This window comes from Sceloporus undulatus, chromosome 6 (genome assembly GCF_019175285.1).
Source record: "Sceloporus undulatus isolate JIND9_A2432 ecotype Alabama chromosome 6, SceUnd_v1.1, whole genome shotgun sequence".
NCBI classification, from domain to species: domain Eukaryota; kingdom Metazoa; phylum Chordata; class Lepidosauria; order Squamata; family Phrynosomatidae; genus Sceloporus; species Sceloporus undulatus.
The window spans coordinates 142325599-142344344 of record NC_056527.1 but is presented as its reverse complement, the minus strand read 5'-3'; the positions used below and the strand labels follow the sequence as shown (position 1 = coordinate 142344344).

Sequence of the window (18746 nt, the reverse complement as noted above, 5' to 3'; positions counted from 1 at the left end):
GGCCAGTCAAATCCAGAGTTTCCTCCCCATTTTTTCAGTGTATAATGGTCAGCATTACAGGGCATAATTCTGTTGCTGATTCTACAATTAAAGGCTTTCAGAAAACAAGGGCCACTTGATAATCTGCATACAGTGCACCCTTCTTTTATGCAGGGGATCTGTTCTGGACCCCTCCTCATAAAAGAAATAGCACATATGCTACTTGTAATGGGGCTCGTGCTCGCGGCGGCATGGTTTCTTCATTGTTTCTTCTGGCACATGGCGCCGCTTCTTGCAGCACTGCTTTCAGCATATGCTGAAAGCAGCATATGATGTGGGTGCACTGTACTACAGTTAATCCTCTTCAACCCATACAGGATTAAATGGCCTATGGAGATTACCAAGTAGTCTGTGAGACTAGGGTTCAAATCTCCACTCAGTGATGAGAACCCTCTGGATGACCTTGGGCAAGTAACACTCTCAGCTCATGGCAGGATCTGGCTGATAAAGGAAGCCACATGGCACAACTGGGGGATTGACAGCAGGATGCAGTGTGGCCACCAGTTTGGAGGGTTTTAAAGGAGGGGTCAGATAAATTCATGGTTAAACTCTGCAGTGGCTACTAGTCAGGAGGGCCAAATTTCTCCTCCAACATCAGAGGTAATATGTCTCTGTTTATCAGTTGCTTGGAAATGCAAGACAGTAGATGCAACTGCATTCACATCCTGTTGGCAGGCTTACCATATGCAACCAGTTTTCCACTCTTATGAAGTGAAGACTAAATTAGATAAGCCTTTGATCTGACCGTCCATGTCTCTTCTTCCATTCTCAGGTGCTGTTTATTTGACAGAAGAGACAGCATGAATGGACTCCATGGCACTAGACCATTTAAAAAACAGTTGGAAGAGGGGGCAAGAGGAGAAAGAGACTTGCCCAAAATGTGGCTTTTCTGTTTACAATTATTCCATTACAAATTTCCCAGACTCGCATATTTTGGTACACGCTGTGGTCAGGAAAATGAAAATGTTTCTTCAACAGCACCTAATTTTAAGGCTTGGCCTGAGACAATTCCTTTGGGGATTTCCCACCATATAATTATAGCATTACTTTAACTGTCAATGTTCCATCCTATGAAATCCTGGGATTTGCAGTTTAGGGAAAGGTGTTTAGAATTCTCAGCCAGAGAACTGAGAACCCCCAGGATTCCTTAGGATTTTCCCATGGCAGTTAGAGTGGATTCATAAATGCTATACATCTCTAGCATGTTACAGCTAAATGGGGCTGGACCAGCAGCATACCAAGGGTGGTGTGGTGGGAATAATCTGTCCCAGGAGCATGTAATAAGGGGGTGCATTGTGGTGGGGTCTGCAGCAGCCCACCCAGATCTGGAACACAAGAATCATCGGCAGGGGAGCAACAGTGATAGTAGTCAGGGAGCAGTCTGGGCCTCTGCTAACTGGGCCACCAAGGAAACCCAAACAGACCTTTCAGCCATGGCCTTGTGGTCAACCTTAGAATCACAGAATCATAGAATTGTAGAGTTGGAAGAGACCGTAAGGGCCATCCATTCCAACCCTCTGTCATGCAGGAAATCCAAATCAAAGCATTCCCGACAGATGGCCATCCAGCCTCTACTTAAAGAGCTCCAAGGAAGGAGACTCCACCACTCTTCGAGGAAGAAGTGTGTTCCACTGTTTAACAGCCCTTACTGTCAAGAAGTTCCTCCTACTGTTGAAGTGGAATCTCTTTTCCTGGAGCTTGCATCCATTGGTCTGGATCCTGTTCTCTGGAGCAGCAGAAAACAAGCTTGCTCCCTCCTCAATATGACATCCCTTCAAATATTTAAACAGGGATATCATATCACCTCTTAACCTTCTCTTCTCCAGGCTAAACATTCCCAGCTCCCTGAGTCCTTCATCATAGGGCATGGTTTCCAGACCCTTCACCATTTTAGTCACCCTCCTTTGGACATGCTCCAGTTTCTCAATGTCCTTTTTGAACTGCGGTGCCCAGAACTGGACACAATATTCCAGGTGGGACCTGACCAGAGCAGACTACAGTGGCACTATTACTTCCCTTGATCTAGACACTATACCTTCTCATCATCACCACCACTGCTACTTCTGTGGAATCCCAAGGTGAGCTTCAATGTCAGTAGCACCAGAAGCACTAGCAGCATGATTGTGTCATGCGGGTTGTTTGGGTTATGTGTCCGAGTGCATAGTCAATGGCATATACGTAGTGCACATAGTGCCATGGATGTACTGCCATAGCATGTACATAGTTGTGGCTGCCAACTTGAATGGAGTTTAAAAAGGAGTGGCTTAATTCCTGGAAGTTAGGGATATCAACAGCTACTACTTAGGATGCAAGAGGGTGGGCTTCTCATAGGCAATGGGGTGGGCCACTTTGGACTGAAGACCTGGACTAGATAGGCTTTTGTCTGACCCAACACAGCTTTTCTTATACCTCTTAGCCAGCCTCAAACCTAACTGTTCCAAACTGTATACCACTGTAAAATTTGACCTCAATCAGATTTTTAAAAAAGAGTGCATGCTCTTCTCTCTTTCATTGGCTCAGTTGTGCTCTGTTCCACTGGCAGACATGATGAGTGTTTGCTTTTGCCAACCAGTTACAGAGCAAATCCTCTCCCTTCCTTATCAACCTCTACTGCTAGCTCTTTGCAGGCATGTTAGTTCATGGGGAACACAGCCTCACAGGTTGTGGAGCTAATAGAAATTGGCCTTCAGGGCCAAACCAGTGCTCCCTTTTGACTCTCTGTAGCGGCCACCTGCACCGCTGACGTAAGCAGAATGCCAAGATAGAACCACGTAATGAGAAAAACACCAATGTGGAGATGATCTTTGCAACTTTTAATTAAGTGTAATGGTTTGGAAGTAGAAATCTCATAATTGAGTATGATTTGAAAAGAAAGGGCAGGGCAGGCACATTGCTGCTGGTGAAACAAACTAAGCACAACAGCAGACCAGGCCTTTTGTGTGTCTGACTTTTCAACTCTTTTCATAGCACAGCAAGACCATTGAGGCCTTGCTGAGAGAAGGGGCTGGGAATCTCTCCATTCTTGCCAATCTAAAGGAAAGGAGAGGAGTTATGGGTCATTTCATAAGGAATTAAGGGTGACCCATGCTAATCTCACTTTAGTTCTAGGTGAAGGTAGGGTGTAGCTCGATCGCAAGACTCCTGAATTTTGTTTTTAAAACAAAAGTTATTTTTTATTTATTTTTTAATATTTTATAACTTAAACATTGTTGAAAGGTAAGTGACTGCTCTTGGAGGCTCATGGGAGAGATAATTAACCTTTTTTTTATTAATTGCCAGGAAAAGAGGGTTTGGTTGAAGAATACAAAGACAGTGTTGGGGTCCACTCTTTGATAAGCCCCTTTAGAATTAATTTTGTTCACTTTTTGCTTGTCCTGATTCTAAAGTATGGAGGAACAACAGTAAGATATAAATGTACCAAGCAAAACTGCAATCCTGCAAATGCTATGCACAGAAATATATTTCAAAATGTATAGCTGAATTGGATGTTGAAAAGCAGTAGTGATGAACATGTGGTCCTCCAGATGTTGTGGTGTAAGTCTCCTACTCCTCCGGCCAACATGACTGACAGTAAGGGATTATGGAATTTTCAGTCCAAAACATCTGGCAGGTCCAAGTCACATTACATTTGCCCATCTCTTGTTATTTGTTTGTTCAAAGCATTGAATGCAGTTGCATGAGGTAACAGAATTAAAAATGCTGTAGAAAACCCAGATAAATGGCGGATTCCTGAATGCTTCAACTACTTTGAACATAACAGCTTTTTAGTGAAGTTGGAGGTAGGTTTTGGTGGAAGGTGTCAATCTACATGTGACAGAGAACTAAACTTTATCTCTCTCACACCCGGTTTCTCTTGGTAAGCTGCTTTTTTGCACTCATCATCTTCAACATGGTAACACCAGCTCCACTGAGATGAGTATTAATAGTACGAACAAATCTTCATCTCAATGGCACCTTTCATCATAGTGAAATGACACCACCGTCTAGTGACTTGAAACTATAGTCTGGCAGCCCTAATCCATAAACATTCCCTCCCTTGCACATGGATCCCACATACGTTTTAGAAGCATGGGGTGCTCTTGTCCAGTTCTTGATAAGACAAATGACCCCATGTTGCTGATTGCTTTTCACAGTAGCACTTCATCAGGACAGCGCATGTTGTGATGAATAGGGCAATCAACAGTTTGAGTGCCAGAGGCTGCCATATCTTGGGAGATGACCCCAGTTCATGTGACCACTTTGTTGTTGGCAGAGTGTATGGTTTCTATTGCATCCAGATGGTACAGATTAATTAGGTTATACTGTATATGTGGAACATTTGAAATGCAAAACACTTGAAAGTCTGGATATGGACGTTCTGTTTATTTAAGAGGAACATTAGTCCAAAATCTATTGTTAGCCCCATTAGAGTGGAACCACTGAATTCATGCCACCTAACAAAAGTGTTGCTTTACCAAGTTCCCATTGTTTAGATGGATCCACTCTTGCGAGGGTTTACAACTGCATAGAGGCTATTGTTTCTGTTTAGATTCAGTTCAGTTTATTATGGCCATAGACCAGTTAGATTGGTTCTGTTGAGCAGCTAAAGTTTAACTAGCATGGGTACTGTGTTTAGGTAAGCCTGTTGTTGTTGCTAACTGCCTTCACCTCGATCTCGATCCATGGCGACACTATGAATGAGATATTTTCAGGCCACCCTGTCTTTTACTGCTCTGCCTAGCTCCTACAAACTCATATTTGTGGTTTCTTTAATAAAGTTCATCCATCTAGCATGTGGCCTTCCTCTCTTTCTACAGTCGGCCCTTCTTATACGCGGATTTGCCTTCCACGGATTTGAGCATCCGCGGAAGGCAAACCCGGAAGTTGTCCCCAATGGCGGCGCGCCATTGGGAACAAAAGTCCCTGGCTTACCCTCCCCTTTCCTTCCCTCCCTTCCTGCCTCCCTCCCTGCCTCCCTCCCTTTCCCCACTTACCTTGCTCGTCCCGCCACCGCCGCTGCCGCCTCCAAGTCGTCGTTACCGGCGGTGGCGAGGAGGCATGGCCCTTGGCCTCCGCAGGAAGGCCGGGTGGTGCTGGAGGCCAAAGGGCCTCTAGGCAGCCACCCGACCCTTTTGCAGAGGCGGCGGCCACGAGGAGGCTGAAGCCTGGCCTCCAGGCCGGCCTCCTCGCAGATGCAGCCTCCACAGAAGGGCTGGGTGGCTGCCTAGAGGCCCTTTGGCCTCCAGCACCGCCTGGCCTTCCCGCGGAGGCTGAGGGCCATGCCTCCTCGCCGCCACCACCGCCGCCGGTAACGGCGACTTGGAGGTGGCGGCGGCGGTGGCGACGAGCAAGGTAAGTGGGGAAAGGGAGGGAAGGAGGGAAGGAAGGAGGGAGGCAGGGAGGGAAAGCCAGGGACTTTTGTCCCCAATGGCGGCGCGCGATTGGGGACAATAGGGACTTAAGCATACACGGATTTTGGTATACGCGGGGGGGTCCAGAACGGATCCCCCGTGTATACCAAGGACCCACTGTACTTCTCTCCACCTTTCCTAACATTATTGTCTTTTCCAAAGATTCATTCCTTCTCATGATGTGTCCAAAATATAACAGTCCAAGTTTTGTCATCTTGGCTACTAGGGAGATTTCCAGCCTGATCTGCTCTAGGACCCATTTGTTTGTCCTTTTGGCTGTCCATGGATTCCTCAGCACTCTTCTCCAGCACCACATTTCAAACGAATTGATTTTCTCCTTATCTTCTTTCTTGACAATCCAACTATAACATCCATACATGGTAATAGGGAGCACAATGGTTTGTATGATTCTGATTTTTGTGCTGAGTTGTATGCCTCTGCATTTTAAGATCTTTTCTAGTTCTTTTATAGCCGCCTTCCCCATTCTTAATCTTCTTCTGTTTTCCTGGCCACAGTTCCCATTCCTATCAATGTTTGATCCCAGATACGAGAACTCTTTTACTATTTCTATTTTCTCATCGCCTAGTTTGAATGTGTGGAAATTCTCTGGGCTCATTATTTTTGTTTTCTTTATGTTCAACAGCCTGAGCCTGTTTGCGCCAACATTACTTCTTGCTCACAGCTGAAGTCCAAACTAACCAAGGATTAGCTACAGTGCTGGAAATCTTCCAACCATATTTCTATCCTCCCCTGGGGAGAATTCCCAAATGCTTAATGTTTGCAGACCTTTCTCAAATTGGGGAAATCATTTAAGCACTGTGATTCCCAAACTTTGGTCTTCCATGTGTTTTGGACTTCATCTCCCAGAAACCCTAGCCACCTTGGCAGTCAGGAATTCTAGGAGCTGAAGTCCAAAACATCTGGAGGACTAGTTTAGAAATTGTGGGGTCTGCCAAAGACCTTCAAAAGTGGGAGCAAGGAAGAGAGATTGCCTGCACCATTGCATGTTGGCTTCAGAGTCAAAGGGTCCTTTCACACTACACAACTATGATTCCACTTTCACTGCCATGGTTGCATCTTATGGACTCCTGGAGTTTGCAGTTTGGGCACTAAAGCTCTCTGACTGAGAATTCTAAATGCCCCTCCCTGAACTATAAATCCCAAGATTCCATAGGTTGTTGCCATGGCAGTTAAAAGTGGAATCACAGTGCTACTCTGCTTTCCTTTTGGCGGCAGGTAAAAACATTTTTGTGTCTATAGGCTTTTCCAAACTGATAAAGGGTGGGATTTTAAATGCTGTGCATAATTTATTTTTAATATTTTAAACTTAAAAAACTGATTGCTTTTCAAATAGTGCAAATATTTGCACTCAACCCTCCACATTTGCTGGGGTTAAGGGCACAGGACCCCCATGAATGTGGAAAAACTGCAAATAACAAAAACGCTATGTTTTTACCTGAGAGAACACCTCTCTAGGAATCTCTAGGTCCTACAGTGCAACTCTCTGGTCAACATTTGCCATACATTGACCATAGAATTGCACTGGAGGAGCTACCAATGCCTGGTGGAGTGTTCTCTCTAGGAATCTCTAGGTCCTTCAGTGCGGCTTTTGGTTAAAGTTGACCACAGAGTTGCACTGGAAGACCTAGAGATTTCTAGGGAGAACATATTAATAAAATGTATGAGTATTCAAATCTGCAAAAGTCCAAACCACAAATGTGGAGGGATGAGTATACACTGTTTTTAATGCTTTTGCAGTTTTCAATTTGGGTGGTTTTAAAATTTGTTGCTAGCCACCTTGAATCCCTATATTGGGAGAAAGGCAGGATATAAATAAATAAAATAATAAATAATCATGGTTGTGTAGTGTAAAAAAGCCCGAATAGTGGAGAGAACAACAGTTTTCTCATCGGATTGCAGTCAGCTTGCCATGTGACAGGATCACTGGTAGTCCAAGTCTCTCTCTTTGAGTATGTTACCTGTGGTAGCAGAAATAGGGAAGGAGCACATGTGTGAGCATACCCATGCTGTGCTGAGGACTGAATTCCATTTCAGAGAAGTTCTGGTGAACTGTATTCCACTAGTGGGTAGGGTCTAAACCAAAGGGGAGGACCGAAAATACTAGCCATGTTTTAGTGTCAACTTCTCATTAACAGTACTAAAGCCCCAAAGGAACCATTTTATCCTTCTAGAATAGGGAAAATGCCACACAAAACAGTAGGAAACCACTAAATGGTGGTGCCTTGGGAAATCCTAGGACAGTGCTGCTCAAAATGGTGGTCCCTCAGCAGATGCTACTCCACAAACGAAGGGTTCCTGGTCCACAAAGAGTTTCCAGACAAGAAGCACTTGTAGCCAGTGGTCACAAATAAAAATGCTCAGTTTCCCACATCAGATAGCCTGATACAGGACCAGATTAGGGCTGGGGGCTGCCTTTGACCAAAAGGGTCAAGTGCCCCCTGATAACTGATGTCAATTTGACTCCGACTTATGGGGATCCTATGAATGAGAGACCTCCAAGTCTTCCTGTTATCAACAGCCCTGCTCAGATCTTGCATGCTCAGGGCCATGGCTTCCTTGACTGGCTCTTATCTACCTGTAGCCCCTGCCCTTTATAGTGGATACAAGGAGGGAAGAATTCAAAAGACCTTCTAGAGGTGCAGAAGCAGGACAAGGGTGCTACAGGGTGCACAGACCAAATGCTATTCAGGTAGCAGGCACAAGAGAAGAGAATTAAAATTTTAACTAGAATATTTTCTGCAGCCCCCCACCCCTTGGTTAAAAAAAACCCCAAGTTATCTACTACTTGGTTAGGTCTTACACAGATGAATTTTAATAAACTTCCCTTATAGCAGAACTCTAAGAGCAACTGCACCTCCAAGTGGCCATAATGAGCAAAGCTGCAACACTTTCAGTCCACAGCTAATCTATTCCTAAACAGTATGTGCAGCATGAATCTCTAGTTCCATATACCTCTCTACACTCTCCCAAATGCCCTTTTAATCAGATTTTTTTTAAAAGTAGCTACCAGAATATCTGTTTCCTAACTCAAAAGTCTTTCATGAATAACTGTGTTGTACAACTGGGAGTAAGCCAGAGGCAGTGATGAACTTGATGCAGTGTTAACAACTGGTTTTACGGCTGAACATATCATCATAATGTGAGGCACTGTATTGATTTATGAAACTATGTCAAGTAAGAAAATTATTTTTCTCCTGCAACATCCTTCTTCCATCATGTGACGTCATGCACTTAGCTTTATGCCCCATTGTGACAAAGGCACCAGACTGTCCCAAAAAGGCGGCCTGCCAGTGGCTTATTTCCCTCTGGAGGGACATTGCAGCCGCCAAACCGTGCAGCGTCCCTCCGGAGTAAAAAGAACCCAGAAAAAAAGGGTTCTTTTTGAGACACCGGGCAGATGTCAGGAGATGTTAGGAGTGACACACAGCTACGTGTATATGCTGCACATCATTTACATCAAAATGGTGGTGCCCATGTACATGGGACACCACCATTAGTCTGCCGTCGCTCTGTGCTAGGGTTAGGGGCCGTGCGGTTGGTGTGTGGTCTCTAACCCTAGAATTGGAACTGTCTGTCCCACACCAGTTTCATAAATGAGAAGTATCATTTAAAAGCAGAAGACAAAGAGATTGGATTCAGGGGTAACAATAAGCTATGCTTTAGTGTTATGTTGATTTAAGGGAAAATGTTAGCTTTTTTTGAGTAATGAGCGAACAATGTTATCGCAAACATTTGGAGGGTGAAGAGCATTTGGACTGGGATGCGGGAAGCAATGTGTGACAAATCACTGTCCTGAAGGAACCCAGCGTTTCACCTATCTACCTGCTCATTTAAGTCATAGTCACTTTGTGATGCTGCTGGTTCTAGAGGTAAAGGAGACAAATGTGAATGTTATCTTGATGATGATGATGTAGACATGGGCCTTGTGTTGTGTTTTCAGTTTTAACAGAACTGCACTAAAGAGAAATGCATTGCTACCTGAGCCTTACTACGTAGTTGTACAGCGGTGGGAAAACGCTAATTTTAAATTGAACTGGAGTCTTACTGATTTTTGAGAATCCTCCTAACAATCTCCTCTCTAAAGGCCAAACTTTGTGATTAACATGCATGTCTCAAACTTTTATGAATGACCCCTTCTCATCTTGCATAAAATCTTGTTAAGACAGAAGAAGAAGAAAAAAAGTGTGGATGCAAAAATGAAGGTGCCCAATATTTACTATTAAGAACAAAATTAAACTCAAAATCCTTGAGTCCCAGATTTGGAAAAAATATGCAGATGATAAAGAAAATGATATAGAAAGATAGAGATTCCACTGGCAAGCAATGTTTTGGGGTGGGTTGAGGAATCTACAATTTGCAAGCTTTTGGATTGTCCAGAACTTTTCATCAGACTCGATGGCAAGAAGAAAAAAGTGGGACATTGATTCCCTGATCAAAACAACACATCTGTAATGCAGACATGCACTTTTTGTACTGCCTTCAGCTTCATCCAGCATTATTTTCTTTGTTGGTCTTCATAACTGTTTTAAGGAAAAATATGTATGAATGTAATTAGTTGTTCTTTTCTCAGATTACTTAAACTGTGCAAGTAACCAAACACAGTCACAGTATTAACTCCCCATCTTCAAGGATGGTAGCACAACAGCATTAAGTGTTGTTGACTTCTCAGTGCCTTGGAAACTGCAAGCTGTCAACACCTGATTCTTGTACACGTCGCAATGTAGAGAAAGAACAAAAACACACAAAGTTAAGTTTTAACCTGGCTTCATTAATTGCTGAGCTGTACATCTGAGTTTTGTGGGGCTGTCAGGTCGATGGCGGTGGTTGTTTTAATAGCACAAGACACCTCAAATCTGATCATAGCATTACAGTACAAATTAAAAAAGGAAAGAAAAAAAACACATCCGCCCCAAACCAGTGTGGGAAAAACGAGGTTCTAGATATTTACAAGAGATGGATGGGAGTGGGATGTCACAAAAAATATTTACATAAAAAGGACATGAGCTCATTAGCATATACATTTTACACCAATTCTCACACACAAAAGTAAAAAAATTAAAGAATAAAAAATAAGACACTATATAAATTAAAAGAGAAGGAAAGACCTAGAGGTCACCCGAGTCTTCGTGGGGTGGCTCTCTTGTGTGGCTCAAAAAGACAACTCAAGTTTTTCCACAGCAGGAAAAGAAGCTGCACAACAACCATTTCTTGTTCATTTTGCACTGGAACTATACAATATAAAACTTACTGTAGACACTGAAGTTACTGAGCACATGTTAAAAACTGTCCCATGCCCATTGCCTCAGTTTCCATTGCACAAGAATCTGGAGAAAATGTCATGCTAAAGCCACCTTTAAAATGCAAAACAGAAACCAAGAAGTCTACAATTTTGTTCCCTACCATATAATGCTACACTGTTGTCAGTCGACACTTTATCATTAATGTACCAAATGAGATGAATGGAGTGGGGGTGAAAGAACATTAGGATTGCCAGGGAGGGTATGAGTTCCTTGTAGCTTTCATGGAACAAGATCTGGTAAATAAAACTCTCTCAAGTTGGACGAAGGTACCTGTCCTCTCTTACCATTTCTTGCCTTTCAGCACAGCAGTCTCTCCTAACATGGTTCATGTTCCCTGGTTGGAGGAGCACCCCAGTTCTGTTTTTGCTCCTGGCATTTCAATGGCCCTCCCCAGCTATGCACCAATGGAGAAAGAACTGTGTTGGAAGGAGGCAGCTGAAAGATGGTATTTGGAAGGGACATGAGGACAGGTACCTTCATTCCACTTGAGAAGACTTCTATGGTAGCTCCTTTTGCTCCATGATCTATTCTGAATCAAAATTATTGGAGTCTCATCCTGAATACAACCTGGCAATCCTAAAGAACACAAAAGGGTCCATTTTTTCCCTCTGGCAATAAGGGTACATTATTCCAAGGACATTTTGGCTGCAGGTGGCAATTTCTGCCACAGTTGTGCAATTCTCATCTTGAACCCCTCCAGGTAATAAGCCGCCCCTGCCCCCTGGTTATGTCTGCAAAGACCTAGGCACAATTTTTTGTTTCACTGTCATCTGCATAAAATTTTTACCTGATTAAAATAGCTTACTATTAGGAACTTATTTCATAAAATCTCAAGTACTTGCTATCTCTATTTAAGGGGCCCACAATGAAAGGCACCCAATTTTGTCTCTCGGCAGACATGCGAACATGGATTTTGATGCGTGCGCATGAAGTGAAAGCGACATTTGAATCTTGACCTCCAAGAGTGGGGGGGAAAAAGCTTTGCTCAAAGCTCAGCAAGCAGATAAAGGCAGTGATTGCTAAGTGTCAAGAGAAGCTGCCAAACTGGGGTTGTTGTCGAGATTACACTTACACCACCAGGGAGGCTGCTATAGGGGATTAGGGCTAGCATTTATGGCTGATAAGGACACCCCTCGCCTGGTTTTGTCTTCCCTTGGAAGGTTTGCCCTACTTTTCCAACAGATGGGATCATGCCTATCCATTCCCTCCCCATTGGATGGCAATGTCACACAACTGTTTTTAGCTCCACAGAGGTTACTACTCCTGTGAGAATGGAGCCGTGACTGGGTTCAACCAAGAACACAAGGAATGGATAAAGAGGCAGAGTTCCCTTAAAACGTTGAGAATTACAAAATTAACCACAGTACATATAAAGGACTGCATAGTTAATTTTATGGCTTTCTTGGGTGTATGTTTGTGTGTGCAGGGGTGGACAAATGTATATTTGCTCAAGACAATACAGTGGCAAAACGTAGAGGGGAACAGGCAACTGTTCATTGTCCTTCAAGCTTGGGAAACGTCTGAATACACTGGCTTCCATTTATGGCCACAGTTGTACTATCACACCATTGTGCAGCACTTTCTGGGCATAGGGCCCTCAGCTAATTTGTGGTCAGACATCATAAGTGACATGTACTATACAAGGGAAGACTGAATCCAAGGAATTGTTTTGAAACTAGGCTGGATATCCTGACTGTGGAGCATGGGGACACAAGTGTGTGGTTTAAGTATTTTAAAGGAGCCGACTTGAAAGTGATGAGCATTCAAAACCTAACCTGTGTGGCCCTTTCTCCTGACCAGGCGGCAAGTTTTGTGAGCTAAAAGGATTTCAGTTTTGGATTCCAATTACTACTTATACTGGGCATAAAGATGTACAAAAATTACAGCTTTATAGTAAGTTAGCTTGCTTCTGATCTTACCTGTAGGGCAATCAACATAAGGCCAATATATGGAGAGGATACAAGGAAAATTAAGGCTTTCATGAAGACAGAGGTTCGCCCTGCAGCCCTCGCTACCTGAACATTGTATATCCTAAAACACACTAGTTATTTTGTTGCCGTAACCCCCGCAAGAGAACCAATACTAAGTGGAGCTATGCAGGCATTTGACAGTATGTTGAACTTAAATGTAAAAAATATGTGGTTATATGGAGGAAGCCTTTGTGGGTCACAGCCGGCTTCGCTTGCTAGGATGCACAAGGTCTCAACAGATGGCAGAACAACCTTGCTCACACAACTAGCAGACTGGAATGCCCTAGCTACATATTTCTTATTTACCAACCAAACCAAAAAGACTTAAGGTTCTTCATAAGGAGGAGGAAAAGGCTGAGGTAAACATGGTTCACAGTGAGTTTTCTGGCCACTAAATATACACTTAGCACATTCAGGAACGATACCTACTCCAAATAATGTTGAGACCTTTAAAATAATGCATACAAGCAGCAACAACAAAAAGAGACAAAACTTAGTATTACAAAGCAAGTGAGAAATCCAGAGAACCAAATAACATGTTGCCTTTAGGAAAGGCTATGTGCCCCTGCAAAATATTTTATTATTTAAAAACCTGGAATGCCAGTGGACAAAAAACTTTTGTTCCAAGAGGATGAGACACAGGCTTCTTCCTTCTAATGATACGCATCAACTGTGCAAGCAGCAAAGACTTAAATGGTACAAAAGATGCCTCAGGTGCCTCCTCTGGACTTCAACCAAGCTATGCAATTTGGGCTGGATTCTGTCCTATTGGTGAACTTCTTTCAAGCTCATTAAATCAAGCAGAAACGCAATCTCTTGCTGAATGGAATGCTGGGAAGTGCACAGCTAGGATCTTATTGCCCGGTTTCCTAAGGTTATGTACAAGCCTGAGGCCTCTAACTGCTCCTATGCCAGCAAGGATATAATGTTCAAAAGCACTGAATATTTATAACTTCACCACAAAAAGCAAACTTAATATACTGTTCTGTTGCTACAGGTATCTCAGAAATAAAGAAGATGATGCACCAGACCTTGTGCACAGCATCACCGATGTAAATGCATAAAACACGATATACCTTACTATAAGGCTAAAGAATCCTGTGGCCTTCCAAATGTTGGACTATAACTCAGTCATTAGCCATGCTAGCTGGGGCTGATAGAAGTATGCATCTACTAAGATCTGGAGAGCCATGGGTCCATCTCCGCCTCAGGAACACAGTTAGCCAGGTGTGTAGGCTACACCAAAGTTACTATCCCTTAGGTCAAGCCAACTGGCATTATTCTAGGTTTGTAGTAGTCGGGTCACTAAATTCACGCCTTTGTCCTAACCAACAGATAATCAGCAAGAGACTTGTGGATAACAATAACTATTTTGTGAACTTAATTTAATGGGGGATTAAAACAGCTTGACCATGCCTTATGCAGAATGTATTGCAACTCTCCCAACTGAAAAGACTGGGAGTTGGGCCCCCAGCTATTTTGCTATTCTGACATTTCAATGGGGCTCATCCATCAAAAGATCACTGAACATTCCACCGTTAGGGGACTGCATAGGGAAATGTATTTGTTGTAAAAAAGGGATTCCCATTAAAAATGTGACAAATGTTGATATTACCAACATTTATTGGTAACCAACTAACCAACATAGCAGCTTGGGCAAAGCAGCTCCACTCAAAATAATAGTAATTAATGCTGAGGTTTATACATCCAAACTGCTTAATGTTTGAAGCAGCTTGTTTTGGATTTCTTAAGAGAAAGTACTGAAACATATATTTTTTGTTCTTCTCCCCACCTCTATGGTCCATATCCAATGTTTACTGCTATCAACTGACCAATTTCTGTTTTGGATGAGATTTTAACAAGCACTGAGAGGACATTTAGGGGGAAAGGTACCATATATTTTTAAAAAAATAAAAATGGAGCATGGAGCAAATAATATAAATTCATGTCTTCCTAGAATTTAGTGTGTGAAGGCTAAAAGACCAAGTTAAAGTATTTATGAAAGCATGTCATTATATAAATCTCTCTAGTGATCACATATTAAGGGACTTTTACCTGGAGAAGAAATGTCTGTATCAACCTATAAATACATACATCATGCATAGGGTTTGGAAAGATAGTGACCAATTATGGGAAATGTCATTGTCTGAAATCTAAGGAAGTGAGAACCCGTCACTGCAACCCCCCCCCCCCCCCCCCCCCCCCCCCAATATTTCCAGCTCTTATTTCTGCTTTTCTCAGAGACTGGTTTCGCCTTCAAGTTTAAACAAAAGCCTGCATGATGGCTGCAACCTACTTTTAAACAACGTGAGAGAAAAATGATACATTTGCAATATAAAAAACGGTAAGCATCGGTAGGGGGGGCTGGAGCTGAGTGGGGGGCTAATGGCAGGAGTTGCTTTGATGTTTGCTTTTTTTTAAATTTTGTGTATCACTGAAAAAATAAACCAGTCCACTGTCCAGCAGAGGCTGCTTACACTCTACCCCTTCTGCCCCTAAGCTCACTCTGCATGGATCTCAGTCTCTTGCCGCTGTAGGCAAAGCTCTGTGGGAAGGAACGCTCCTTGGCCCAAGGCTGTGGCATAAGTCCTGCTGTGTGGGTGAGCAAAGGGGGGAAGAAAGCCCCCTCCTCCAACATAGCCTCCTCCTCTTTGGTGCTGAGGCATGGTATGGTAATCTTCCAGATTATCATACTGGGACACTACAGTCATAGTGGTTTGGCGTTTGCCAAGGGTTTGGTACGGGTAAAGGAGGCCACCGGCATCCCGCTCTATGCTCTCTGGGTGTTGGAGTCGAAGGCTGTGGCTCCTTTCTGGTTTAGGAGGTGGCACCGCTGCAGGCTGTCCGTAGTGCTCACCCTCTTTGTAGCAGTCTCTGGTGTGCTTTTCAGCAGCAGGAAGAGGAGGAGGAGGAGGTGGAGGAGGTGGCCTGGCTCGAGGGCGCTCCATATCAGGCCTGTCCTCTGCCAGCTTCACTTCCTTATGATTTAGTCTTGAGGGATCATGGCTGGCTGGGACACACTTCCCACCAGAGTGATGATATCCAATGGATTCTGATAGTTCCTGGTGGCCCTTTGGCCAGTAATCAGGATATGAAGGTCCATTTTTAGAATCTAGGGGCTGCCTGTGGCTCGCTTCATGTGGCAGGTGTGTTCTGTACTCGGTTGAATTACAGCTCACCTCATGTTGCTTTCTACTCCTGAGGCTGCTTTGCTTTTGAGGGACAGAAGGTTTTTCTGGTTGCAGATTCCCATAGTTCCCATGGTAATGGGCTCTATCTACATCAGGTTCTGGATGTGGCACATAATAGCGTTCATCTCCTTCAGGGCTGCCTACCTTGCCTGGGTACCGCCCTTCTTTTCCATCAGCAACTGTGAGAAGTCCAGTTTTCCCAGGATCAGATTTGCTACGCATGTGAACAACATCCATAGTTCGCATATCATCCTGTAATGAAGGAGCTACATTGTCATACTGGGACATGACGGGCCCTTTCACTTTCTGGCGTGCACGGCTCTCTCGACGGATGGACTGCATGCGGTATTTTTCCATGTCCTCCAAATCCCAGGAGATATACATGGGCTTGATATCAGGAGCAGGTGGCACATCCCTGCTGATGAAGCTGTGTTCTTTACCTGCTAGGTGTCCAACAAGGCCTCCTCGTGGATATGGAGGTAGGCCTGGATAGCGATAGAGACTTTTGGTCTGCAACCTGGAGTAAGATGCAAAATCTCTGCCTGGCAAAGGATGAAACTGCCTCACTCTCATTGTACCATAAGGGTCTAGGTCATAAAGTCCACCATCAGTTGCAGTGTAGCAAGAAGAGCTGGATGAGCTTGAGTAGGGGCTATATCGGTAATGAACCCGCCCATTCTCAAAGTAAGGCTGTAGCTGTGTGACATGATAATCTGCATGGGGCTGATATGGCTTATATTGGTAGAGAGGTCTTGGACAATAAAGAGGCTCATCATCGGGAGGCACCTCTGTGCGGGAGATAGGAACTGATCGGATGGTGGAAGGAGCAGTGACGTGCAGGGAATGCACTCTCCGAATGGTGGGATAAGGTGGGGTCTCCTCAGCATAACTGGTGCTCCTCATTGGTGGGCTCATGGAGGATATGTATTCCACCCGGCTGCGAGGCTTGGGGTGATGGACAGATGAGCTCTTTCCTTGAGTGGCATATGCATTATACCTGGAGCCCATGGAAGGGGCAGCCTCTGCCAGAGGAGGATAGCCTGGATGTTGCTCAGACTTGCTGTGATACAAGTGTGCTGGGATGGTTTCGGCCCTGTACTGGTGGACAGATGTTGGCTTGTGATGTGCATAGTTTTCTGATGCTGGAGCATCTGGAGTGCTCTCTGTCTTTGAATGACAGAAGTATGTGGGCTGAAGAGAAGCTTGTTTGGGTGGGGGAGGTGGCGGAGGTGGCGGCAACAGAGGATCCTCTACTGATGGTTGCAGTGTAGAGGGAGCCACATAGGAATGGTATGTTGCAGGATTCACAGCATCCATACTGTTTGAATGCATGGCTGCTGCAATTTTACTTTCCATTGTCCTCACGGGAGGAACTGGGGGGGTAAAACCATAAGAGGATGGAGCTGGAACAGAATCAGACCTCAGGTGCAAAGGTGGAGCCCTGGCATTCTCTCGGGGTTTTTCCAAGTGTGCTTGATGAAATGTGGCAACTGGGGTGGCTGATGTACACTGGATTGCAGCACTACCCTCGGGGATGAAAATGGGAGCTGGTTCAGCTGATCGAGGCTCAGGGAGTTTCTCTGGAATTGCCTCCCCTCGTACCTGGGATGAAAAAGCAAACCAAAAATCAATTGTGGCCCTGAACCCATCAGAACCTTTTAAACTGAAGGTAGACTCTGAAGCTGGCTTTTCTGATGTAAGCAGAAAAACCACAATGAACCTGTTTTGTATTGAGACTAAGAGATGGAGGAATTTGTCTGCAAACACAAACACAAATTGCTGACTACGTTGCTGGCAAGTATTTAATAATAAGCATTCATAATTTCCTAAGTATAACTGACTAAGTCCTTATATTGCTACTCAAAGACAAAGCAAGCCAACTGATCAACTGTAAGAAAGACATTTCAAAGATCTGGGGTAACTCAGAGAAGGCTCCCCTTTTTTTACTGGAGCTGAGGATTTAATAACATCACAGTGATGGCTAACTAATGGCCCTCAAGATGTTGTTAAATTGCAAATACCTCTCATTCCTTGCTATTGACTATTCTGCCCAAGTCTCTTAAGAAATGCTCTTCAACAGCATCTAAAGGGCCACTGTATTGGGTGCTCTTGGATGTCACAAGTTAGGATGCAATTTAAATCTGAACCTTAAGCAAATTTTTACAAATCTCTTCTTAATCTTACGCTGCTTACAAATTATTGTTCCATAATCATGACCTTAAAGGAAGTGGAACCAAGTGCACTCCATGGGGGCAGGGGAGGTAGGAACCGAGTTTTGGTCATGTGCCCCCCACTCCTAAAAAAAAAATATAGCGCTGTGTCAGTTCCTGCTTCACCTACCTTGTGGCCACTCTTTAATATTGGTGTTGGGAGGAAAGAAGCAAGCTATCACATTTGTGTGATGTTTGGGGATATCTGCAAAATGTTGGGGGTGAAATATCACCTGAAAATTGCAGAGATTTTTTTCAGGGCTTCTGGGGACTTGAGGAGAGTGCTGGTAGGCTTCAGCAGCCACAAAAGTGGAGTCCACAACACTCTCCCCACCTCTGAATAAATGGCAGAAAAAGGTCTAACTGAAAAAACATGATAGTCAAAAGGCACTGGTAGCTCTCTATTCAGGAAAGCTCACAGATCCTTCTTGGACTCTGCCAGTTACCGTGGTTAGTTAGATGGTACAACAGTGCTGCCTACTGCTTCTGTTGTTACAGCATCTCAAAGTTAGAAGGGACCAAATCTCAAAATTTGTATAGCTGCCTTTTTTGAGAACAGTTTTGACAACATTTTGTCGCTTCTAAGAATTGCATTAAGGGTGACTTATTACAAATTCCCAATTTT

At 43.9% G+C, this 18746-nt stretch overlaps 1 protein-coding gene across 4 annotated transcripts in view; it reads right to left on the bottom strand.

The window, feature by feature from the left end:
• Positions 1 to 9976: 9976 nt before the first annotated feature.
• Positions 9977 to 18746, bottom strand: part of ARHGAP32 (Rho GTPase activating protein 32) — a 305906-nt gene continuing 297136 nt past the window's right edge. For 2 of the 4 annotated variants that reach the window (XM_042472626.1, XM_042472625.1), the window contains exon 13: positions 9980 to 17513. In XM_042472626.1, the coding sequence (XP_042328560.1) occupies positions 15222 to 17513 (2292 nt within the window). In that variant the 3' untranslated portion in view covers positions 9980 to 15221. Of the gene's footprint in view, positions 17514 to 18746 lie in introns of all 4 variants that reach the window. The other 2 variants (XM_042472627.1, XM_042472624.1) reach the window with 2 other exon arrangements.